A 26912-nucleotide genomic window follows, 5' to 3' on the forward strand; every position below is an offset into this window, starting at 1 on the left:
AATTCAGTAGAAAATTGTTTTATCTACCAAGTATTATAGGAAGCATTATGTTTTGCATATTTCATATTATGTGCATATTATAAAACTCTGCGCAATCAAATTTTCTATAAATACATGAAAATCTAATTACGACCATGTCGATAAAGTTTCATACAAATCTAACAATGCACATAGAAGCTACAAAGTATTTAACGCAAGAATATATTCCGCGAAGATCACAGAGAGTGCCGAAACAGTTGATTATTCATTATATCAATAAGCCTAAATATTCAGTACTGCCGTTTCTAACACTCGCTACATATTTCCTTAAAACGATTGTTCTAATACGCCAATTTTCCATTGAGTAGCTATGTTTGTACCAAGTATCTTGTAACTTTGTCCACATAATTTTCAGATTGCTTTCGAGTTTTACCATTATAACCATGACGATCGTGTCTCGTTAGTGTTAATCAAATTTCGAAATGTTTTACATAGCACGCACAATATACGCACAATAGTGTTCCATGGTAAATATTGAAATACTTTCGTGAGCTACTGTACGTGTACCTATTCGAGGGATAACACGGGGCAACGAGCCGAGTAAGGACGCGAAAATAAAGCATCGACTCACCGGACCGATGATTATACACGTCCCTCATTATCGATTGCGCGCGTGTAAAAGGTCATTCGAGTGTAAAGGATGAGGTCGCTATGAACGATTGATTTCCGATTCGTGATAAGGCACGGCTACGTTATACGGTCCATCAGAGTCGTATTAAACGCTGACTATCTTGTTACGACCGTGTTGTTCCTCACGTGACAAGGACAAAACGTATCACTCTGTTTTCCACGATCGAGATTTCGAGGGTGGCTGCAGGCTGCTCGTTAACGCGCGTCGCTCCACTTAAGGGGCGTTCTAGAATGCGAAGAAGGATGAGTCGGAGTATACGAGTTTTAGAAGTCGGAGAGTGGTAGGTAAGGGATGATTTTTAGAGTGTGTCGTTTGATGTTTGCGCGATTCTTCTTTGAAGTTTCCTTGTCTCGTATTAGGCGTGACTTCGTTGACGGTTATGAGATTAATATATTTTAGAAATTGTCAATCTTAAAATATCAGCAAAGATTGATTCTCAAAACGAGTTATCTTTTTCAATATGGAAGGGTACAGTGGCTATAAAAATTATTTGTATACCATTGTATTTATTATATTATCAAGCAAGTATATTAAATTTCGTATTATTTAGTAGCACTTTCATATGGCTACAATAATTTGATACTGTGAAAATAAAAAAAATAGAGCTCGATGGAAGAAACTTCATGCAAAGTAAGTGTATGTAGTACAATTACTTTTTGTTGGTATTCCATTTATTTTATCTAATAACGTTATTACACGCTTTACAAGCTTTTGCCACGAGTGGAAAATTGGCTTATGTATTGTTTGCAAATCATTAGCAATGGAGAGAATGTACCTATATTATATAAATGAACCAATTACGATATAAATGGACTATTATCGCAAAATAATTTTTTTTATATATACCTTTTTTAAAACCATTCTGTCATTTCTTGTTAACGAAATAGATCATGTCAATATCTTGACAATAAAATTTTTAAGTAATAAAACTATATGTGTCATTCAGAGGGAGAACACATAAAAAGGTCAATATTACGAATGCAATGTTGTTATGTACGTGATTCGCTTGTTTTTTATTGCTTTTCGTAGAAACAATCTCAGAAAATGCAAGCGTTGTGTACCAGGCGACCATAGTCGCTCGTAGGAAACTCGTATACATCCATCGTTTAAACTTTAAGCATTGCAAGATATTTATTCGGACAGTAAAAGCAACAAATCTCATAAAAAGATACCGTAAAAGTTTCAACGAAAGTTAATTCACCAATAACGAGCGTACTAAAATGTTTACGTGCAACGTAATTCACAGGACAATGAGAAAAATGGATAATTTTTAATGCGCGAAAGCGGTCAAAGCTGGAAGATAAAACTTTTTAAACTTTACATTACATATTCAAGAATATTTAAATCTGTCTTTGAAATCACGTAAATGGGAGTTTATTTTAGTTTACTATTTATTTTAATCTGATGGAGATTTATAGCTTTACTCATGAGACACGAAAGACGAAATTTTTATATACCAATATTTTACGAAATTTAGATATATTTTACTTGCATTAAATAACAACCATTTCGATATGTAATACATACATTTCGATTATTTCATGTTCCACGCGATGGGGTGAAAATATTACAAGTTAAGTAACAACTATCAGCTATAAATATTCTTAATAAAGAAAAATAATTCTCCTCACCCCTGTTCGGATTTCTTTCACTGAGATACAAAAGCGCGCTCAAAACCACAATCAAAGCCACTTTCAAGCTGTTCACTCGTCAACTTGTTTTACGTTCCACTCTCGGATTCTTTTCTCTATCTTCTTTGTTCTTTTTCCTTTCTACTTTACATCCAGTTTTTCAAGATATAACCCGAAGCAATGGAATTCTCCAAGTTGCGGTGCAAAATCACATTCGTATTAAATCTCGCCACGTTGTTCGTTCTTTCGTTTCACGATGAAATCACAGATAGTGAATATCTGATTTAGTAATTTTCTACTTTATTAAATAACGTTGAGAATGTACATCGCAGTATTTCAAAATTGCCACGATTGAAGATGATACAGTTCTGTGTTAAATGTGTAATTTCAAGGATTAAGGGTGGAAAATTGTAGACATAATACTTGTACATTGTATCCTAATGTCTATTGTTTTGCTGACTTTACATTTTTAGCAAATAATTTTTGTTCGAATGTTACCAAATAGTTCCTCGCGAAATATCCAAAAATTTTAGGATGTAGAAATCTGACTACTTGGAAATGTGAAAACTTGAAATTTAAAATATTTGAAAATAAGATGTCGCGTTAGTGTAACGTTGGTCTTTAATAAGTTAATAATTATTCCAAACGTCGAACGTTCACCGTTCTATGAAAATTCTTCTATCTTTCTTTCCTTCTTTTTAGGGTTCGGAAGGTTGTTCGTGCTTCTCCGGTATTTCTTAGAATCGTTCCAAGACTTTATTTCTACCACTCACTACGCGGATTCTTCTTCCGTTTCAGCTAATTCTGGATGCAGCCAGCAAAGCTGTACGTGCCTCAGAGTTTCGCGGAATTATTCACGATATCATGTAAGATGTAATCACGCAACGCAGCTACCGACGAAACGATTTCGTTCCTTCTGTTTTTCTCGTGCCCCGTCGCCCGCACGAGAGAAAATTGCTCGCACCGCTACCTCAAGAAATAAACTTCTTTCTTTCCTTATCTGTCCGCCCCATAGTTTGCTTTTCCTGTAGATTTTTACAAGAACAACAGAGAAGTACGCGTAGAACATATAATAGATAAAAGTTGTGGATTTTTGGCAATGTGTTCATGCGTTTCATGAATTTATTTAATCTTTTCTTAGAAATTTGTTAGAATAGTTGCATAACTTAAAAAAACAAATTTTTTCAGAAAATCAGTTTGAAATAAAAAGTTTGAAGTAGAGAATTATTAATTATACTCGGTTATGTGAAATAATGAAAACTTTTTCCTTTAGAAATGTATTTTTAAAAAAATTGTAATAGTAATATTTATGATTTAACATAAACTCGTAGATCTACTTAGCCTGTAGTCGTTAGAAAGAATTAAAAGGACTGTAAAAAGTTCCGAGAAGTTGCGAGTGAAGTTTTCAACAAACTTATGATCCTGTTTATCGTGTTGCAATGATATACCTGTCAGAATGTGGAAAAATTTAATTATTTCCATTCCCAGCAAAATTACATTAAACTTCTTCTTTCTGTTAAACGTTTCTCAGATACTTTCTCGTTCTCACGCAGAACGTTTTCTCGTCGATTACTTAGCGGACATTTTCTGGCGGAGATTCGTTTTCTAAAAACACGAAGACCATTCGACCAAGTGTTCACGTTTCTCTGTTATTAATTCAACCTCTCTTTCTTTCCGTATTCTTTGGTTGGTAATGGCTGCGTTGATGATCCTACATTCGATCGAAGAAAATAGCATCGACGTGGTTCAATTAAAAAATCCTCATTGTTTATCATGTTAACATAAAATTGAAAATTGCAAGGTTATTTTATAATTATGAGACGCAGTTTATCATATGCGTACCTATATTTTGTTCTAATGTTTATTTCTTTTCTCACAAATATATAAAAATCTAAATTCAATGATAACGAATTATATTAGTTTCATATTTTATAATTATCACTTCCGCCAGCAGTGAAACTTTCCATTAATCTTCTCCTTTCCCCTGAACCTTTCTCAAACAATTTTACGTTTTCAAAGCAACTGTCTTTTCTTCGATTTCCCAAACATTCGTCGGAGGTGAAGGATTCGTTTCCCAAAAACACGAGGACCATTCAACGCTCGCCATTATTAATTCAATCCTTCTTCCTTCTGCAGTCTCTTCGATTGGTAACGATCGTATCAACGATCCCATGTTCTAAACTGCAGCAAAGGAAGCTGTGGCTCCTTTCGTTCGCATCGAACCATCGACGTCGTTCGATTGGGAAAGCTGCGTCGACGACGTGTCGCGTCGAGTGCTTTTCGATACGGCTCGATCGCTCTCCGTGAACGGAACGAGGCTTTTGAGGGCCGAAACTTGATTCCTACACGCCCTCTTCTTTCCTTTATATCGAGATCACACACCCACACATAGCCAACAGCTGATGTACATTGTGCAATCAAGCTACGAATACGTATCCGATATCGTGAACGCTACCGAACACACGTTGTTGGAAATTTTTGGGGAAGCGCAGCACGATTTTTCATGTAGTAATTTCCGCTTTACCATCACAGAATATGTACCCATTCTTTTTTTGCTGCGTTTATTGATTTTCGGGAACGCTGATCGCCGATGGTGGAATCTGTTTGTTTCAATTTTAGCTGCTGATTTTTCGGATTTTTACATCCGGGAAAAATTATTCGGTTTTATTGGAACATGTATCGGGATGTTTGTTGCAGGATTTTATTATTTAACATGTTGCGATTTCGGATTTTTATGTGTTTGCGAAGGTTATTTGAATAATGATAAATAATCCCGTGGTGGTACGTTAACGAGGGATGTAAAAATTATTTTAAGAAACATTTTCAGAAAATCAGTTTGAATATTTTTATAATTTAGTCCAAAGTTTATTTCTGGGGTTTTAAGCCGCTTTAAGAAGATATTGTTTATGTCTGTCCTTTATTAGTAAACAGAAAGAGGGTAAAATAGTTTTCGTAAATTATGAAATTCTTCTTATCAGACAGTACAATTTTATTAGATAAAATAATGCAAATAATTCATTTGCAGAGTTCATTTTCAAAACTAACGAATTCTTAAATGTGCCATTTTTCTAAAAAAAACTTATCATACGTAAGTATTTCCTTAAATATGTCACGAATAATAATATTTCTTTCAAATTACTGTAAATTAGCACTTAGAAAAGGGTCTGCTTATGAAACAACCTACAAAAATTCCGCACCGACATTACATAACACACTCCTACAACACTGAATCTCTTAACAAACTCGAATATCCAACGCATTTGCCGCAAGAACAGAATAAAAGTTGAACAAGAATCAACGAAACGAGAAAACGAGGTGCATATATGGTTTCTGAAAATCGACTCTTCATTCCTATAGTTCCTTTAACCTCGTTCTAGAAGGAACTTTCGGAAATAACCCAAACTTACTTCCAAGTTTCCATTTCCTTATTCAAGAGATATCTTTCGACGCTCAACATTTTTTACACGTTATATGCCATTCTCCTGATCGTTACGCGGAGCCACAGCAAGTTACAGAAAATTCTGTTCTAGATTTCACACCCGAAGATTGATTGCATGACCCGTAGAAATTGATCGAACGCACGCGACTTTAATCGCGGAATTACGAAAAACCGGAGCTGGTAAATTACCGATCGTATCTTTTCGTTGCATTGTCGTTGGTTACCCTTGTGTTATTAACTTTGCCTATTATAATTCAACGGACTTGTTCGCGGCGCGCCATCGATTTTTTTGTAATCTTGACGCTCTCGTTTAACGTTTCACCTTTCCTCGTAGATTTTCCTAGGGATAAGAGGAACGCTCCGCGATCAAATTTAATTGACCGCCCACTTAGCAACCGGTAATTTTCTGCTTCAGTCGATCTGCTGTTCTTTTCTCAGGAAAATTTTCCGATAAGAGTTCGTGGAAATAAAGAAAAATTGTATAAATAGAGATACGCTTGATCGTACGAACCTTGTTCATTTATTGCTAGATATGCTTGAGTAAGAGTATTAGAACGGTAGAGTATTGTGTCTGATTATGAACGCTCTAATTCACTTACATTTCAATTGAGCAGAAGTTTGTACGGGTTTGGTTTATGGAGAGACATTTCTGTTTCACTGACGTATTTCTCGGATAAAGGTATGTTTTGAAATAACAAGATAAGTAATTTCTATTGTGTCTGATCTCGGATCGTCTAATTCATTTAAATCTTAATAACTAGAGAAGGTTGTAATGTTTTGGTTTATAGAGAGAAATTGCTGATACGTATATAATTCTCGCTGAAGTTTGAATAAAATATTGTATAGTTCAGATTCTAAAAGTGTTAAATTGATAGAGAATTGTGTGCGATGTAATTTACTTATGGATTTAACAAAGGGAGAAGTTTGTAACGTTTTGATCCATAGAGAAAAATTTCTATTACAATGGAAACATTTTTAAGTCTGAATTTGATTTTCAATAAAATCCGGATGAAATATTTCATTCATCGTTTATTGATATTTGTAAATTCTCGTATATACAAAAATCTTTTTCTTTCATTTCGTTCAATTAATAACTCCAAACAATATACCTAAACAAATCTAAAAACAACACTGTTTTTCAATTGTTAATCGATTAATTAAATTGTTGATTGATTTTTAGATTAATTAAGAAAGAAAATAATCTATCCAAAGATCATTTGATACGTGACAGATTGCGATCTGTTCGAGAATTCGAAATAAACACAAAACGTACTCTGCTGTTTTATTTTAATGCCAGTTCTCACCAGCAAACAACTATTGAGATCGATAGTCGCGTAGAAATTTTTGTAATGGTAACTGAATTAGTTTTGTATGGATTTCCGCTTCATCGGGAATGTAATCGATCAGAATCTGTCACTTCCGGGGACGAGTAGAACCAGTTGGTATGTACTGAATCCTTTCAAAGGTTTCGCAACAGAGGATATTAAGGTCCTTTCGGGATGATCGATATGGGAAGGTTGCTAAGCAGCTTACCCGGAAACCCTCCTCAACGGGGATAAGAAAGGTGTAACGTCCGTCCGCCTTGAAGACTTCCTCCTTCTTCTCCGTCAAGATCCGCTTTCGGAAGATGCTGCAAGAAAGTCGGGTTCGTTAATTGAATATAGTTCTACTATTTTTTCCTCATGTTTTTTTATGTAGACGAAACAAGATTTATTGTTTTATGAAAGTGAAGGTTATAACGTTTATAGAAAAAATGAGTCTACTTTTCTATTTGAAGGAAATAGTAAGAAATTAATTAAAGTAAAGTACATTGTTGTGTAACATAACAGCTATTTTGAGAGAAATTGAAAAAAAAATGAATAACAATAAAGGTTTATACACGTAACAAGATGATGATCGCAGATAAAATTGTGGAAAAACTAATCTTATTCTTCATGAAGAACATAGTAGAAAATAAATAAAAATTATTTGACAATTATTTTATTCTCCACTTGAGAAAAATACTGAAAGCAAATAAGAATAAAGGTCTATAGATGTAACAAGACTGTCGTTTCAAGTAAAATCCATAGAGCAAGTAATTTTATTTTCATTTTTATAGAACATGTTAGAAATTAAGTGAAACTAAGAATGACATGACAGATAAAATGTATAAAGGATTTCTCTTCCTTTGTTGACATAATTTTACAGAGGAATCGCGTTAAAGCTAAAATAAGCCATTTCGTACAGTTTCATTTATAAAACTTCATCATAATTATTGAAGATTTATAAATATAATTCTAAATGTTGCGCTTGTTATTATATAAAAATCATTTTATATATATTATTAAACGTAATTGCGTTTCAAATTGACTCTTCGTTATTCATTTTATATTCCACTAGACCGTTCAATACATTTTCAATGAATAAAATCATTTATAAATTCATGGCGCTCGATAATCTCTTATCGACTGAAGCTGAACACAGGAATGCATTGTGTCCTTAATTGCGTCGAATTCGTAGGTGAAATTAAAGGGGATTGAATTAAAATGTGAAAATTTACGCGCGAGAGGTGATGAATCCTTTCGAAATGATTTATTAACAAAGTTTTTCGCGCAGGTATATATGGAAAAAGTTGGGCTCTGCTTTACGTTGCAAGAACAAGCGGAAACGTTGTTCAGCGTACGAACGGTAAATGAAATGCAGCGAAGCTTAAAGAACTTTAGAAAGGGTGAAGCTAATTCACTCGAGTTTTACTTACTCAGATGGCAAGCACCACGGCACCGAGACTCTAAATATCGATAAAGACTTGACAAAGTGAGCATCGAAGTTACTTAGGAAACAACTACGAAAGTTGGTTGCATCTTCATCTTTTGGCCAACGTGAGCAGGCTTCGTCGATGTATTTCACTCGCGGAAAAGAAACTACACCCGATGAGTGGTAGAAAGCAATAAATGATATTGAATAATAAAGAAAACGAATAGGATTATCATTGTTTTAAGAACGATAATAAGAATTGATGAAAATAATGAAATTTGATCTTTATGTTTTTATTATAGAAAGAGTCCAATTATATAATTTTAATTAGAAATAATATTTAACAGAATGTAAGGATGAATAATAATTTAAAGTATATTATATTTCTATATTAATGTTTTGAATATATTCTTGATATTCCGTATTTTATACTTATTTAGAAATTAAATCATCTATTTTATATTTGACAAGAAATAATATTTAATAAAAATTTGAACAGACGCGAATAATAATTGTATTTTGCGTTTTCCTATTAATATTAAAATATTTTCTCAGAAAAGATTTTACGGAAGAATCATAAGTGTGTTATGCTTCAATCGATGAATATTTTGAGAGGAAATATCTTACCAGGCAATTCTCAAGTTAATTTGTTACTTGAATAACTTCCGTTAGAATTCGGAAGAGAAACACAGTTATCGAAGAAAAACAAAAGAATTATTGCTTACCGAACACGATGAACACCCAAGTCGAGATTTTCACTTTGATTTAGAAATTCGAAGGCGTTCGGGCTATAGATTGGCATTTCCGCGGAATTCGAGCGTACTGGCTCCAATACTTCGTTTATTATGTGTAAAACCTGAAACATATTAAAGTAATATTTTATGTATACTGTATATTGTTTATCAGATTTCTTTGTGGTAACGTTATTTTATATTATTGCCTACAAATATTACTTATATTATATTTCGTTCTGTATAATTTCAATCTGAAATTGTTATTTTATTAAAGAATTTTATGTAACATGTTATGTACAAAATAAAACGCTTATTATTATAACATTTATATCAAATAGATTAATAAACCACCTACATATACCATTTATATACAAATCATAATTTTTGCTTTTAGTCAACCTAACTTATATATATATATATATATACATTGTATTGTAGATCTTTTTTTTTAATATTAATTATTAGTTTCCAACATGAAACATATTAGAATGTTAAAACCATTAGACATACTTCGTAATGTCAGAGATTTCCGATCATAAATTTGGATTTTGCAATATTCTGACATCATACCACTGAAATATGTTCCATTCAAATGACCATTCTATCGATGTCTATCAGAAGATGAGTCGTACACTTTCGAATGACTTGATATAATTTATATTGATTGAATTGATCGAATTTTTGCCGAATCGATTTGGCGTGTGCACCACGTTTAAATTTCTGCCGCATTTTCTCGCGTAAGTCAGGGATTGACACACGAATTTTCCGATAAAGCTTTGAAACATCATATCGTTTACTCGTGTTACCGGTATCCAGGTCAGACATCCTTTCAAAAATTCACCCGATTGTTAATCTCGCTGACGACGTTTGGATACATGAATTGATAAATGAATTCATTGTCGCGAGATAATTTTAAGTTTGTCTAATTAAGAACGTCCTACTCAGTCTCCTTCATAAAGTAAATTTTGATGCTTTTTTGCGTCTATTTGAATTCACTTAATGAAATTAAAATATGAATAATAAAATAAGAATATCGTGAATGTTATATCATATAAGCGGTATCGTTTTTAACAAATTTATTATTTTAAAAGTCGTTAGTTCTCTTTCAGATGGATATCATTTCTTTAGATATCGTAACGAATATTCTTGTATACTTAGCTTAACTAAGTTGTTAAAAAAAAGAATTTGTTAAAATAAACTTAATTATTTTAACAAATTCTTCAAAACTTAATATAAGAATTTATATCCTCCTCCTGTTTAAAAAAAATATTTTAATGTTTGCCTGTCTGATCACAAGATGAAAATATGAATAAATGAGATTGTATTGTGAATAAAATGTATATGAATGAAATCATATATAATATAAACATGTAATTTAAAAAATGCATACGTATTTGTAACTGGTGCTCATCACAAGGTTCAATAACATTAAATTTCTAAATACCCTCTATTGGTATAATATTATAATAGTATTATCACTGTATCGATGAAATTATCTGAACTATACAATTTTCGATCGCAAATCTGGAAACCATTAGGAACGATAAATCATTGCGGATGAAATCGGCTGAATCGACGTAAATATATTAGTTTGCTATACTTTTGCATCCCTTCAACTGTCTCGCTTTAATTTTCTCTAACAAAATTCAACGAGATATATTATTATTGAAACTGTTCAAAGCATCGAACAATTTTAATCTGCATAGAATTTTTAGAAATATAAATAGATTTTTAGTTGATTTCTGTTGCTTCACTCAAATTACTGGAATGTGGAACTGTCTCGTTATTACAGCAACCTCGATCAATTCTTATTCGATCAAACATATCGACACTATATCGTCTACTACTTATCACCGTTACCATTACCATCAAAGACATATCGAATTTCCAAAAAGAATTCTCATCATTCAACGTCCCGTTACTTCCGCAACAATTTACAAAACAACGAAACTAATCCATCGTCCAGGATCATTCCTAATCGTTGCAGGCGATACATAAAAAGAGGAAACGGCGAACAAACGAAAGGATTGTCGTCCTTTCCGCGATGCTAGTTGGAATCGACAAGTTCAACGAGTTTCGAAGTAAATTGCTACTAGAGATCCAGCTTGCTTGTAAACGTGAAAGTATACAGTTAATCTCGTGAAGTCGCGAGAGCCGAAGCGATACCAGCGTTGCTGATGGTGTTCGAGGCGAAGATATAGTAAGACAAACGACATCGCGGTCCAACCAGAGGAAACGGGGACACAGAACGATGGAAGAAGAAGATAAAGTGAGAACAAGAGGAAAAACGGACACGAAGGAAAGCTGGAGAATGGGGATGGGGTATTTATTCTGCGGCGAGGAACGCAACTATTTCATGGGTGTCGGCTCGGATGCCGTTGGTACAGCAGCGGTAGGATGCAACTACCCTTCTTCTCTCAGCCATCCAGCCTCATTGGAAAAGGCACATCGCCATTTACTATCCGAGAGTTCGCGACTCCAACGTCCCGAACCACTATTTATCCGCTTTTCTCCGCGATCACTGTGATTCTTTTATCTCTTGGAAAGAGTATTCCTCTTCTACTCGACAACGCTATTCTGTCCCTTTACTGGATCGACGTACACCATGATGGAATACGCTTCCTAGATGATAGATACCGGGAGCGTTAAGTTGAAATGATTTTAGAGAAGTGAAGTTTTTTTGCAAAGTGAATTATTTTAGATATTGGGTGTATTGGATTGCATGGAAAGTTCGGAAAGAAATTGAGGAATATTGGAAATTTGGAAGTATCGTGTCTTTGTAAAGTTAGTGCATTTTGTTCTTTTTTTCTTCTCGATAGATTTCTGATATTTTGGGGGTAGCTTTGAAATGGTTTTTACAAGAAACTCGTCTCTCTTAGAAAGGCAATTTCTTGAAGCATGCTTTTAGACACTTTAGGAATAATTAGATCGTTTTTGTTATAATAAAAATTGTTTTCTCAAATTCGGAATGTGAGTAATACAATCGACTTTTTATAATTAAATAAAAGGTATCCTTGAATTCTTTCATAAAATATGGACACATATTTATAAATTATTTACAGCTATAGTATGTCATGATGATAATAGCTTCATACAAATACAAATGATATTTCATCGCTTTTTGCTAATGAGCAAAAGAAACATTATTTCCATCTTTCATTATTGTATCATCATTCGTGTAATGCATGGTCATATTAATGTATATTATTTCGAAGAATGTTGCACAAGTCTTTAAATAATATAAAAATAGACATATTTGAATTTTTCGATGAAAGATATATTTATAAAATAATTTGATACGTAAGATACTTCTTAATTATTAATAACGCTTGACGTACTGCTTTAAAAAAAGAAGAAAGCGCTAACATATACTTCGTTACTCAACCTAACATATCATTGCATTTTGTCTTCGAAATGAATTAAACACACCACATTCTAGCAAAATTTTCTCTTTATTCCCCGACATATTACTTATTACCTTCCTTGTATGTTATACACTAAATTACTCACGTACGCGAAGTAAACCATCGAACATACGCGTATAGGCGGTTGAGCATTGTAGCCAGTAAATCGTGAACGCGAGAGTAAAACGAGGATCTGTCGATTCCAGTTTATAAACCGCTGCTATGTCGAAACGTTTCTTCACTGGTAAGAGAGCCATGTTAAAAGCTACGTTCCTCTCGATGCTCAATAAAGAAAAACAGAGGCCAGAGAGATTGTATGATAACAAAGAAAATAGAAAAGAGTGGGTGGAAGAGCTTGTTCCATTTATCCGGCATGAGGACTCGGCTGCAAAGGATTCTGTCACGGAGCTACCAAGGAAAAAAACAATGATACGCGTTCGTGTTTGTATGCCAGAGTGGCTACCTAGAAATGAATCGTCTCGTTTCTCTGCAACGACGACGAGGATGAGCAAACTTTCTGTATTCCTTTGATGTCCATTTATCTTGCTTGCCAGACGCGAATCATTAGAGAGGGAAGATCAAAGTGTCCCAGCGAAACTTTAATTTCTTATATGATTTCATATCTATATATGTTTCTGTGTATAGAATAACTTTCATTTATAAATTCAGTGATTCAGACTGTGAATATATGAAAGGTGAATAAGAAAAGATATCGTGTGAATAAAGATAGATCGTGCTTGAACTTCGTGAATTATAAAAATTTGTGGAAATTTAACTTTCTGTGATCAGAATTTCGATTGTTCACGAAAGGGAAAGATTGTCATTAACCGTAATTTTTTTTTACTATTTTTACTACTCATCTGCCAAACGATTAGGTCCATCATTTTGGTTACACTACTCGCGTTAAATGTAGAACTATAAATTTAGTAACCGATACTTTCTCAATTCATCATAATCCAAATAGAAAATCCAGGCTCAGCTTATGCAAGTATGACATTTACTTTCCAGTTTTCTTATATTTGTTGAACTTGTGAAATACTGAGAAATGTTTAAGAAACACCCTGTATATGTTTCGTAGAATGGAAGACAACTGAACCAGGCAACTTTCAGATTCGATTCCTCGGGACAGACAATTCTTCTCTGTGCTGGTTCACCCAGAACGGGTTATATTCTCCTCCGGATGAATTTTACACAGAGGCTGTTACGTGTGGCGAGTACCTGTTCCTGGAACACGACATTTCTTGGGGGCGAACTTTCTGGGACAACGGGCGTACATCTTTCAGGGAGACGTTGCCATTTCTCTTGGCGCGGTTAAAGGAATACTTCTGTCCTGAAACAACTGCTGTGAAATTAAAGACACGATAGAAATGTGTCGCTGTGTTTCCAGGTTTTTAACTTAGCTGCGTCGATGTCGTATTTATTGGCAGAAAGCTATCGAGTGAGAATACGTAAGAGAGCGAATCTTTTAATGACGAAATTCAGAAGAAAAATGATAACAAATTTAATATTAATTAGTGATAATATTATATCGATAAATAACAATAATGGCAACTTATGGAAATAATTTTTGTGAACGACGAGAAATTTGACGAGAATTTGAAATAGCTATCAGTGTATGATAACAGTAAGAAAAAAGAAGTTTAAATTTTCTGTAATTGAGCCTTGAAACTTCTGTTACTTTGAGAAATAGGAAATTTATAGCGTAAAAATTTCGTATACAAAAACTAATGTAAAACCATCTAATTCTCTTTGAATAGTCTTTTTTCTTTTAGACTTTTTTAAAATAACTTACCAACAAGTTTTATTAAGTACACATAAAACAATCACGAAATATTTTAGTGTTATCTGTCTAGAAGATAGTCAAAAGAGTACCCTTAATAATGCATTTTGATTTACGTCGATATCTCAATTGGTTCCGAAGATACAGCACTAGAAAGTATAATAGCAGTGTATCTAAGCCTATGAAACTATGAATGACAGCCTGCAGCCTATCTGACCTATATCTTTTTCAGGAAATGCGTACGTTTAATAGTAGAAATAGTAAAAAAAACGCAGACGCTGTCTGTCACTGACCAGCGCACTATTGACTAGGTTGTGATTGGTCAGTGACGCTATGCGAGTGAGAGGTCCGAGCGTGCGAGAGAAACAACGATAGAAAGTTATTGAAAAATTCGGTACTCTTCGAACGACGATATCTCGACAATGGAAAGTCGGATAGAAATGAAACAAAAAGCATATTACAAAGGAAGGTTTACTCTCTCTGCTGAGTGCAATAGGTTTTACAAATTTCCATTAGTTTTGTAACAGTAATTGTTTAAACTTGTAATAGTTTTAATAGGCGTTACTCGTGTATTTAAGGTTTATTGCAACAACTGTATATATTTTTCGAACAATGTTGTTCATAATGGTATCATTATAATAATACATATTTTTAATTATAGTACAAAACTATGTGCATTATGCAAAACTTCGAACAAAAAGTTTATGTATCGTTTATCGTTCAAATTTTACGTAGGTGTATTTCTCACACGTATCACATCATTTTCTCATTTTTCGACAAATTTCATCATTTCTGCGCTTTCAATTCTTATATTTTAACCTGTGATGTGTGATTCCACCTTTTGTCAAAAATCTGGAAAAGTAAAATCCGTTATGAAGTTACTTAGTACCTCTCTTATTAATATGTTTTCTTTCAAACATTCATTGGAAATATTTTCTTCATGGAATTAGTTCGAAATTCAGTACCGTAAAATTTCCTTAATTGCAACCCATGCATTAGCGATATTTCAACGTTTTCAATTTACTTCTGGTTTAGTTTGCCGTTGTTTTTATCACAGATGATAGAGCACAGGGGGGAATACTATAACATTTCTCCAAGAGGTCGTTAATTCGAAGTTCAGCCCGTCCTAGCCACCGTCTTGGGGCCGAAGTCACATTTACACCCTCGAATGCGACCATTAATAAAAACAGGCGAATGGTTCGTTATGGCTATTCGTAATTAATTGTTTCTTCATGGTACCCCAGCGGACACGTAAATTAACAAATGCTTAGTTAATGGAGTGGAATTTTACGACGGTTCCGCGAGTATCTTTGTTATATGTTTGCGAACTTGTATGGTGTTTTAAACACAGATTATTTACGAGCCACCAGCAATGAAAATTAAAAATTAGAAACTCATTCTTCACGCTACAGTGGTAATAAAACTAAGCTAATGACAGAAATGTTCCAAACTTGAAATTTATTCAATCGAAAGAAATAAATATAAATGTTAAAAGTTACAGTAAATATAATAAAATTTAGTTTTGCACTTTTCATATCTTTGTTGCAATCAAATTTATCAAATACAAAAAAAAAATAAATATAAAGAATCGCTAGATTCCTAATATCTTCGGTGTCTGCTACAAAAGACAAACGTAATAAAAAGTCTTCTTCCATACTATCAGTTTTATAACAACGAAACTACGAATCCAAATGAATCAGAAACAAATTGCCCCTAAAAATTCAAATAACATCCCTTCACTACTAATCTACTGGCATGAATCTGCTTCCATGAAATAAAACAAGCCATTTCCTGCCGGAAGCATTAAAACATTCGTCGTACGAAGGCAACAGGATTTTCGATTGTCTCGAGCGAATAAATAAGGATTCTATTTTAGGTCGAGGCAGACAATTCGTTCGGCGACCCATTTCCGAAAACCATTACCGAATTCGGAAAATCATGGCTCGTAAGTGATAGACGAGCGTAAAAACACGTCCGTTTCGCGTTCCCATTTGCTTGCCTGTTGGCGAGTATACGTGCAAAACTTGCCTAAGATACGAGAAAGCGCGAATTGAGAACATAAACTGCCGGTTCCATTCCGTTCGATTACTATAACGCTCTTCTTCGTCTTGTGTGCCGAGAACAGCGGACGGTTCCGGGTTTATCAGGGTGTGGCGTCCAGACACCATGGCGCCGATTTCCTCTACTCGTTTCCCCTTTTGCTTCCCCCCTCGTTCGACGAACAGGAACGCTACGCGAGATTAAAACCACGCCAACTGACCTCCGCTAATCTTCGTGCAAAATCGGATCGCAACGTTCTCGCCCTGTTAACACCCATTAAAAGTTTATCATGGACGCGTATTTCCTGCGGCAGATTTGCGGGCTTTTACGAACACAGCAACAGTGGCTTACGAAAGTATTCGTAGAAACTGTTTACGAATATATTATTACACCTGCGTTATACAAAACATTTTGAAATTTCATTAACACTATAATGAGGCTCGACTATTGTGATTACGTCGACGAAATTTGAAACGAATCTGAAAACTTGTCAAAAGTTACAGAAGTATTTAAACCAGTTAGCGATTCACGTGTTAATAAACTCAAATTTAATACTTATTTATGTGTTTATGGTGGCTATTCCCACGTTGTCTACTCATTGTATAGTCATTTTCGCCAGATATCTTATATCTTCTACGTTTCATGCATCTTCATATTGGTTGTAAATTCTACCGATATAATCGCGACAGTCGGCGAAGAATTTTCTAATTGTAAGGTGGTAGATCATTATGTTAATTATACGTATTATTATCATCGTTATCGAGCAGCTCAGTATGGGAAAAAGGAAAAACTAGAAACGATAGGAGAGAACTAAAACTGAATTCGGCTGAAATTGCTCTAACACTGCGACATCGTAACAAGGGCGTTAAAAGAACGCAATGGTTAACACGGAGCGCTGGACAGCTTGAAATCGTATAAAAATATTATATTTCCTAGCTTATTTAAGCCGCTACGCCGTTCCGTTTTCGCTTTTCTGCCCGGAAGTATATCCTCGGTGGAACACGAGATCAACTCGGAAGTACCGTAATAACTGACAAAGTCCCGGCACCATTAACGTTTACGATCTCGCTCCGCGGACTATATCACATGTTGGATGCCCCAGCGAAAAAATACTCGGAGGAAATTCCTAAAGCCTCTGTTATTCACAGCTCGAAGAACGATGCCGCGTGAAGGCCAGAAAAGCCGTAGTTAGAACGAAGGAACGGCGCGACGCCTTGCGCTACCGAGGCGAGATTATCCATGAATCTAAAATTCTATGGAGAAAAGCAGGCCGCTAATCCCACCAAGTGATGTAACAAAAGTTGAGGAACTTTGATACGCATCAGTGTATAGAGCGTAGAGTTGGCGAATAAGCTATCTGTTACTTTTACGCAGTGTAAAATGTATTAATTTTGAATACAAGCCCATTGGCATGAGGTTCGGATGAAAAATGGTACAAACTATTCAGTTTGAGAAAATTGTGAGTAAAGTTAGAATTTATTAGACGTTATGTATCATGTTAATTTAGTAGGAAAGAATTTAATAGGAGAAATTGAATAATAAAATTTGGTACTAATTTAACAGGAGAAGAGCAGAATGGTATATAATTTAATAAACGAACGAGTAGAAGGAATCAATACACGAAGAGTAGAACAGTAACTTAATAAAGAACTTAATAGACAGCGTGTAGAAGAACTTTAATAAAAGGATTAATAGGTAAAGAGTATAAGTGGACATATATAACAAAATCTTTTAAATAAATACAAATTTTATGTATAAATTACCTGAACATACTTTATTTTTGATAAAGATTTCTACCATTTTTATGAGACCTTCCATTAAAGGTGATAAAAATTGTATACTTCAATGGAATGATTTACAATTACATACTGCATTTTGTAGAACTGCAGTATGTATTGATTACTATACTGATTCGGTTGGCTAAAGCTAACAGAATTAAATTGTACTAATATTTCAATTAAATGCAACTAAATAGGAATGAAATGGACATTAATTTGGAATCGATTAAATCGAACTTGAACAGTAGGAATAGAGACGCGTTGTTTGAAAATGGAATAGGAATTGAATTTAAATCGGAAGAAAATGAAGTATGAAGTCGGATTGGTACTGAAATTAAACTAAAATTTTATAGAATTTTAACTGTAAAATAAACGAAATACACGGCACACAGAGAAATAACAAATTTAATTAAAAATACACGTAATGACTGAACCAGAATTGAATCGATCATGCTTGATTTATAATTAAATAGCAGCAAGATTGAAATTGAATTGAAATGGCGGTAAAAGTGAATGGAGCAATCGTGAAGTAAAACTGCTATTTATGAATAATAGAATCTAAACTAAAAACGCATATGAACAAAATGAACAACTAGCTAAAAGCGATCCGATACTAAATAAAATATACATATTTCATTGATTGAAAAAATAAATTTCTGGATTTTCTTCAATCATAGTTTCAATTCATTCTAGAAAGAAAGGAATTAGATGCAATATAAATTCCTGGTAGAAATTCAACAAAAACAAAAGAATATTGATGGAAAATCGAAAGAAGTGCAATTCGAAAGGAATAAAAATGGAGAAAGAAGCTTATTAACGCGAATCTGTTTCGGCGGTTAACTAGAAGATGCGACGCGTCTACGGTGTTTCAATTTAAATTTATGATCAATTTGTATTCATTACACCGTTTGAACAGGACAAATGTCATAAAATCAGGAGACGAAGGCAACATCAAAGATACACAGCGTTTGCTTTTAAAAGGATATTTCCGTTGAAAGACAAATTCGACTTTCATCTTGATACCGTAGAACGGAATATAGAATGTGCGTATACATATGCGTATGTATATCGAGAGCGCGTGTACGTGTGTGTATGTGCCTCTGGTTGAAATACATGTATGGGAATAATACGCGCATATCCGCTTTCAATTCCATAGATATGTAAAATATATGCCGCACTCGCGGCAAAATGGATATGGAACGCTGGAATATTTCATCGTTAAATCGATTGGGTATTATTACGAGTTACGGTATGAGACAATTTAAAGCTTCCTTGTTATTGTCGACAAAAAATCAAAGCGATCACATTGTTTTGCAATGTTAAAATATGCTAGTAATGATATTTCAATTCGTTTTATCGAAACGTGCTCTGTAAGTCGGTTAAAAAATACAGGAATTATATTTCGTTTATTTTATGATTATGTTTATTTTAAGTTAACTACATTACAGATGAAATAGTATTCGGAATCAATACTCTCTGGAGTGAAAAATATATCCTGATTTTTCTTTATAAAAGAATATAAGTGGATTTATCGTTATAGTCTAAATGAATAATGGTGAAATAACAAAAATTAATGTTTTTAACAGAAGTTTATAATTGGTAGGTGCTTCATTAATAATCTTCATTTTTCTTGTAATTGTAGATATGAATTTTACAAGTAGATTAATGATTCGAAAGATATTCAAGAGATATTGCCATCTAGATACTTGTGATAGTAATAAAGTCGAAAAGATAACAAATCCATAAAGTTTAGTGAAAAAATTATAAATATGATACTAATAGGTAAATTATAACCACTATATAGATATGACTATAAATTAATAGAACCATTTTCGAAATCAATATTTTTCAAGAAAGTTGAGAAATCAATCATTTTAATGTAATATTCTTCAAGAAAACTCTATAGCTACACCAAATAAAAAGACAATCTTGGTAATACATAGCTATTTGACGAGGTATTGAATTTTAAAATCATTCTCATATGAAAAATAAAACACGTGATTGGCTTTCACGTGGATTAGAAAATTTTTCGTTAGACGTTACAGGCTAGTTGATTTAGTATTGATTAAAGAAACTATATAAGTAACTCCTTTACGAACTGGAGAAATCATCTCTTATTCCTTTACCAAGTGAAGATCGTAACAAAGTGAAAAGAATCCGTAAAGACTAGAGACAGAATCGTTTATGCCGAGATCAACGACGAATTAACGATTACGTCTCGTGCTCAATCTAGAAAACGAATTCCGCGTCTCAAGGCAGTTTTCGCGGTTGCGTCGGCTCGTCTCCTTCACGATGCAATTTCCTTTTACGAGACACTCCAGCAGTCTGTAGAGAAACTTCCCTCGGGAGGGCCGGGAATGCGATGGGACAAGAAGAAGGGAAAAGTATCAGAGAAGTTGGTTCTACGCGGTAACTCGATTTGGAACGAAATAAAGCCGAGATTTCGCCGGTGTAAATGCGACCGAATCTCTCTGTGAGCCAAGAGGACAAAACAGCGCAGCGTTACGGCTTGTTAAAAAATGTACGCTAACACGAAAACGTTTCACTAACGATCGAAAGGGACAACAAAAAAGGCTGAGAAGAGTTAAGAGATCTCGAGAAGTCGAAATGTAAAGGAAAAATCATTTTATCGATAATCTGAAAACAAATCTATGTGCTGGGTGTAAAACATGATATAATCGAACTTTTTCTGAAGATAGTGATTTTGGAATTCAATATATCAACCTGCTTTGAAAGAATCTACTTCAAGAAGCGTTTCACGTATATATTGTGTGCGTTACATAATATTATTAAATTAGCATTTTAATGAGTCACGATTGTTTCGATTATGTCGATAGAATTTGACATCAATCTATATTTTATTAATCAAGTAGGGAATTAATCACTAAATAGTATTGAAGTCCATATTTAACGGACAACTCGAATCGACATTGTATTTGTACAGTTTAGTTTTACAGTTTAGTTTTATTTCAACTATTATGTTTCTTTGAAATGCATACAAGAAGAAACGAACAAATATACACGTACAGAGATCACGCTCGCGGATACATATTTATACATAAAAAAGGTACCAATTTTCCCGCACACATCACGCTGTCTCGATTATCGCCTGTGTTTTATTTATTCTTCAAGGCGAGATACTATACACACATACATGCCATAAAATATTATGCATTACAATAAAAATATATTACGTCTTGTACCAGAATATATTAAATATATCTTACAAATCCAACATTCAAAACACTAGAATGCATAGAGTTAACTACATCCTTCGACAAACTACTTTAACTTTCCGACCACTGCAACTCTCCTTAAAAATTTCAATAACCAGGAGACTTAACGACTTCTCCATCCACCCTCGGAATACCAAGCAAATAGAAGAATTCCCCGATATACTACACACGTCTATAGAAAGTCCGTAGAAAGAGCAGCGGAGGTCTGTCGGGTCAAGAAGGCGGGGACGTTTTTAATCTGGAAAGCTCGCGGGCTTTTGATCTCATTAGACGCTGTTGGAACGCGCCTCGTTGACGCGTCGCCCGAGGCGTCCCCTGCTCCCGTCCCTGTTTCTTAACAATTTAAAGAAATTCCAGGCCGAATAACTCCGTCGACCCATCAGCCGGATCGGCTAAAGAGTTACGTTTAATGGGGGGGAAAATGGCGCGCGTCAGGGTGAGGCCACGAGCTGGAGCGAGCGAAAAAAAACGGGTTGAAAGAGAGCAGCAGAGTCGTTTCAAAGCAACGTATCCAGGATGAGGAGCAAATTGAAAATAAGTCAGAGGGCCGGTCGAATACTTGGTGGATAGTTTCGTCGTTGAACAGGGTGAAGCTGCGTGAGAATATTCGATAGGCTGCGTTTAGTCAATGGGGAACAGCACGCCCTTTGTTCGAGCCATCTTCGAAGGGTGTGAATCTGTTTTCTGAGCTATAAAGGTGTGAGTTTGTTAGGACAACGCGGGATAAGGGTGGTTTATGCTTCGAAAGTTAATCGAATGGGTATCGAGTGGAATAGGGGTGTGCGTTGTTTATTTTTTTAAGGGCTGAAGTTTGGCTTTTGGGATATTGGAAATTGTACAGACACGTAAATGGTAAAAATTGAAAATAATTGGGATACGCGAATGATATTGAAAATAATAGAGAAATTTCGAAAATTCTACGTGATATTGGAAATGACAGAGACACAATGGAGGTGAGATTTGCCTAACGAATTCTTGTTCCAGTTACCTATTCGTGTCGGTGACTTTGAGGCGCGAGATTTTATTAATATTCTGTAAATTCGTTTAAATTTAATCGTGAATTTTACATTTTTGGAATCGTTTTGTTTACATAGATTCTTATGTAAACAATATATTAGAAATCTAGTACAGATTTGCTAGAATGTAGACATTTTATTTTGAAGTAAATATTGTAGAAAATTGGAAATATTAAAAGGTAAATTCGATAAATTTTTTCACAGGAATGAAAATAAGATATGAAATCGAAGTATATTACGTAGCGAAATTCTTTGAGCTTGTTCTTTCATATCTGGAAATCGAACAATACAGGGGAATTTAGCAAGCAGAAATTGTGATGCTCCTGACAATGTATTTCTACGGAAAATTTTTATTGCTGCATTACATTTTAATCTTCGGACAGCGGATTGCGTACAACGAGGATCGGATTAATTTTGACCCACATTAAAATTTTACTTGAACACTAGCTGGATTTAGATTTAATTCCATGTTCGCAAATTTTTTCTTCAAAACGATTTTAAAAGAGATTTTCGTGTCTAAACTTCTAGAATTTTTTGTTCTCGTTTTATTAAACACTTTTTAAAAAAATTGGTGTAAATATATATTTGAATAAAAAATCATTCGTATTCTATATTTACGTATAAAATCATTATTATTTTTAATTTTATGAAATATTATCTAAGTACAATAACTACATATAAGAATATAATCTAAAAATAATATATACATATAAAACATATAAAAATAATTTGTTGCTAACAGATTAAATAAAAATTACAAATCGCTTCATCCTCTTAATTCAGAAACTTAAGAACATATTTTTAAAATACTATACTTTTAAAAAATACCTTTATAAGAAAATTCTTTCTATTTAATTGATTCCTACAAATGAGGATGCTCCGTCACAAAAGGACTACAACGTCTCTAAAATATATCCACCGTTCTTAATAATTAGATGTTGACGGTGCATGAAAGAGTAATTTGATTGTTTCTGCATTAACAGAATTCGAGCGTAGTTGGTTGCGAAGAAGCAACCGTGTTGCCGATGAGTTAATCATCAGAGCGTAAAAGAAAGTTCCGGCTCGAGCTTCATCGAGGTAGCCGGCAGTAGACGGCGAAGTTCATCGAATCGGAATGTAAAAAGTTATTCGATTAGCCCACTTTTGTCTACATTAATTATGATCCGATACTTTCGTGCTCTACGAACGGCCAGGAAGTATCGGCCGCGATAGAACTTCTGCGTTAAGTGGATGAGAAAAGTTTCTCTAATACCAGCGGGAGAGAGAAAAGTGAACCGGAGAAAAAAAGAGCGCGAGGGGTCAGAGGGAGATGAACGGAAGAGAGACTTGATCTACGGTCGAGCGCGTTGAAGAGATTAGTCGAAGACTGGTCCCTCCATGATTTTCATCGGTCCGATAATACTGGATGTAGATTAAAGGAAATTTCTCGGGAACTGATTCGAAGAACGGTGGACGCTGGGAGTATCAAATGTTTCAGAACGGAGATCGAAAGGAATATAACAGATAGTTATAAAGTGAACTTTTCCATTTATTAATTTGAAATTGATAAATCTGTGTGTTATGGAGTTAAAATTGATTACGAGTCTAAGTTGCGATTAAAGCGTAATTAGCAAATTTGGTTAGTGACTTAATTGACCGTATAACAGAACTTAGGCTAAGTAGTTTCTAATCATACAAGGACACCTTTGCTACAAGAAGCAATTACACCTCAATTCTGAAGTAAGAAGTAATTATGTTTGAAATATAATCTTTCTGTATACTACATATAATTAATTAAATCTAAAATATTGTTAGTATCTAATATCTAAACAAAAAAATAATAATAAAAATAAACATATTAACTCCTATTTTCAACATAAACTAGTTTGCATCTTAGTTAGGTAGGATGACTGTAGAAAGTAATATCACTATGCTTAAAACATAAAAACTTTTCAGGATCTTTACAGAAACATTTTAAAAGATAAATCATTTCAGATATCAATTCTTTTATTCGATGTAAAGTGACATTGAAATTAAAAAAATCTGTGACCTTCAATTCATTTATCATTCATTTATCAAATTTCAACTGTTCAATTCCTCTGATAATTCTACCTGAAGCTCTATTCTATGAGTAGATTCAAAGTAATCCAAGTTTCCAGCCGCATTTGCAAAAAGCTTCCTTCACGCTTTCCACTTTCTATTCGTTGAATTTTTATTGGATGGCTGCGTTTCTGTTTCACAGAGAGCGAAACCTTTGTCGATAAGAAGCATCGCCTGGGGATGGGAAGAATATTCGACGAGCTTATCGACGAGACGAGTCGATATTCATCGATTTAACGAGGCTTGGTACCCCGACAGAATTGTACAGCTCATTAAAAGCTCGTTAGAAGAGAAAGTGCGTCATGCCAACTTCTTAGGTGCAGTTTCGCGAGTATCGCGACGAGAACGCCGGAAGTCATGTTCACGCGGAGCACCGCGTAAACTAACTTAATTACTCGCGAGATTACGCTCGCAAAAAAGTAATTTGCGATTAAATTAACCGCCACAGAAATCTACCGTGAAACGTAGAACAATTCTCGACACGAATGTGTTTTTTCCTTCTTTAGAATGTTTTGCGACGTGACTACAATTCTTGACGAAAGTGAAGTTTTTGTTAAATGAATGAAAACATTGTCTATTATATTGGCCAAACAAAACAATTACAGAGGTACGACTATATTCACAAAATCAACACAAAATGTTGACAAACTTCGACTAGTTGAAACAAATTTGATCTAATAATTGGTTGCTTGACATTCAGATACAATTTAATGTGAAATTGTCATAAAATATTAAATACAATTTTTCCATTCTTCTCCTTTATACAAAATTGTATTGTGTTTGTATTCGTTGACCTTTTAAAATTTATTATTAATTTGACTAGTTTAAATGAGGCTTAGGGTTATGATTTGAAAATCTCTGACTTGAAAAAAATTGAACAACTGTTATAAAACGCTAACCTGAGTCATTACGTCGCCAGCAACGGTAACCTTCGATTGGAAATTGCTACGTTCCATAAGGATCTTCGCATTATTTATGTAGACTTCCTGACCATGTGTGCCAGTTTTCTTGGTGACCCACAAGGGCGGATTACCTTCCAACTCCGACGAGATTGAATCCCCTAGGTTCTCAATCGTTTTTGGAGAGTTCGCTGAAACAAAGAAACGAATACTTCTTATTGTATTATTATTCTCTTTGACAGAAAATTTATGCATAGTTAGATGGAAATAGAATTACACAGTTATTTCTCTCAATGGAAAATTTCTTTGTTATTTGATTTCTTTATATTTTCTATAATAAAGTTACAATAAGAATAGCCTCCTCCATGGATTAATTAATTGGGAAATTTTGCAAAAATTGCAAAAATACATATTATCCGAATCATTGACTATGAGGTGAATATAATACACAAATATTCGTGCACTACTACATTAATAATTTGGAATAGAATAGAATGCGAAGAAAACTCATTTACGAAAAGAAATAGTAAAATATTGGAACTTGATTGGAAATTAATTTAGAATCTTCTTAACTATTGTTTATGACATAAACTTTTGGTTCAATGAATATCGTCAATATTATTTATTAACAAATTAAGTCACTAAGACCTGTACTTTACAATTTCTTTTTAAATACCTACGAACGATATCAATTAAACGCAAGATGATTGAAAGAGCAATGAAATATAGAAGACATTCGTCAGAGTACATAATTACATGATTAAATTCAAATTCCAATTTTCGCGTCAAATTTTAACAATTTCAATTAAACCCCGAATAAACCTCGGCACTAAGAAAAAGCTGTAAACCGTGAACAACGGAGCTAAGTAGAAGGCCAAATTTCCGCAAGGTGCAATCCATCAAACGCGTCGCTTCCTCTTTCCATCATCGCCAGAGCCAAACCGTAAAAAGATCGTTCTCGAATCCGAGCTCGTCACCGAGCGGAGCACAAGAATTTTATTTCCAGCGCAACGAGCACACGAGTTACAAGAGCACGGAAACGGGATTTGAAAAAGAAAAAAAAAAAAAAAGAAGAAAAGAAACGCACCGAAAGAAAAAATAGGGAAAAGGTGCAACAAAGAGGAAGAAAAACCGACTACCAAGAGGGGATGGTAAAGAGTTCGCCGCGAAGCTACAAAGCTGTTCTCTTTATTATCTCGTTACCGGCTAGAATGTCCTCGTAATCCCGAGATTTTTTCAGCCGCCTGTCTACCGCAATAACATAGATACCGTTTCTGCATTCTGCGGAGAAAAGTTCAATCTCAGGCATAAAAGGAGAGGAGAATTCGCGCGATGGGAGCAACAACAATGGCGCTCATTACCGACGTCAGGAATTGGGTCCTGTGTTTCGTTAAACTGCCTTGCCGTTTTCTTCTCCAGAAGAATCGAGAAACGTCGTGATCCTCTTGGATAACGTTTCTTCCTCTTGATTCT

General features: G+C 34.2%; 1 protein-coding gene across 4 annotated transcripts in view; it reads right to left on the reverse strand.

Annotated features, from left to right (window-relative positions):
• The window catches only part of Fas1 (fasciclin 1 Fas1 domain-containing), a 385067-nt gene that overhangs the window by 73502 nt on the left and 284653 nt on the right, over window positions 1–26912 (reverse strand). For all 4 annotated transcript variants that reach the window (XM_033346503.2, XM_076621242.1, XM_076621241.1 and 1 more), the window contains exons 3-5: window positions 25440–25630; window positions 9199–9329; window positions 7274–7370 (exon numbers count right to left, since the gene is read on the reverse strand). In XM_033346503.2, coding sequence (XP_033202394.1) covers window positions 7274–7370; window positions 9199–9329; window positions 25440–25630 — 419 coding nt within the window. The remainder of the gene's footprint in view (window positions 1–7273; window positions 7371–9198; window positions 9330–25439; window positions 25631–26912) is intronic.

The sequence above is a fragment of the Bombus vancouverensis genome, chromosome 9, assembly GCF_051014615.1.
Source record: "Bombus vancouverensis nearcticus chromosome 9, iyBomVanc1_principal, whole genome shotgun sequence".
Lineage (NCBI taxonomy): Eukaryota > Metazoa > Arthropoda > Insecta > Hymenoptera > Apidae > Bombus > Bombus vancouverensis.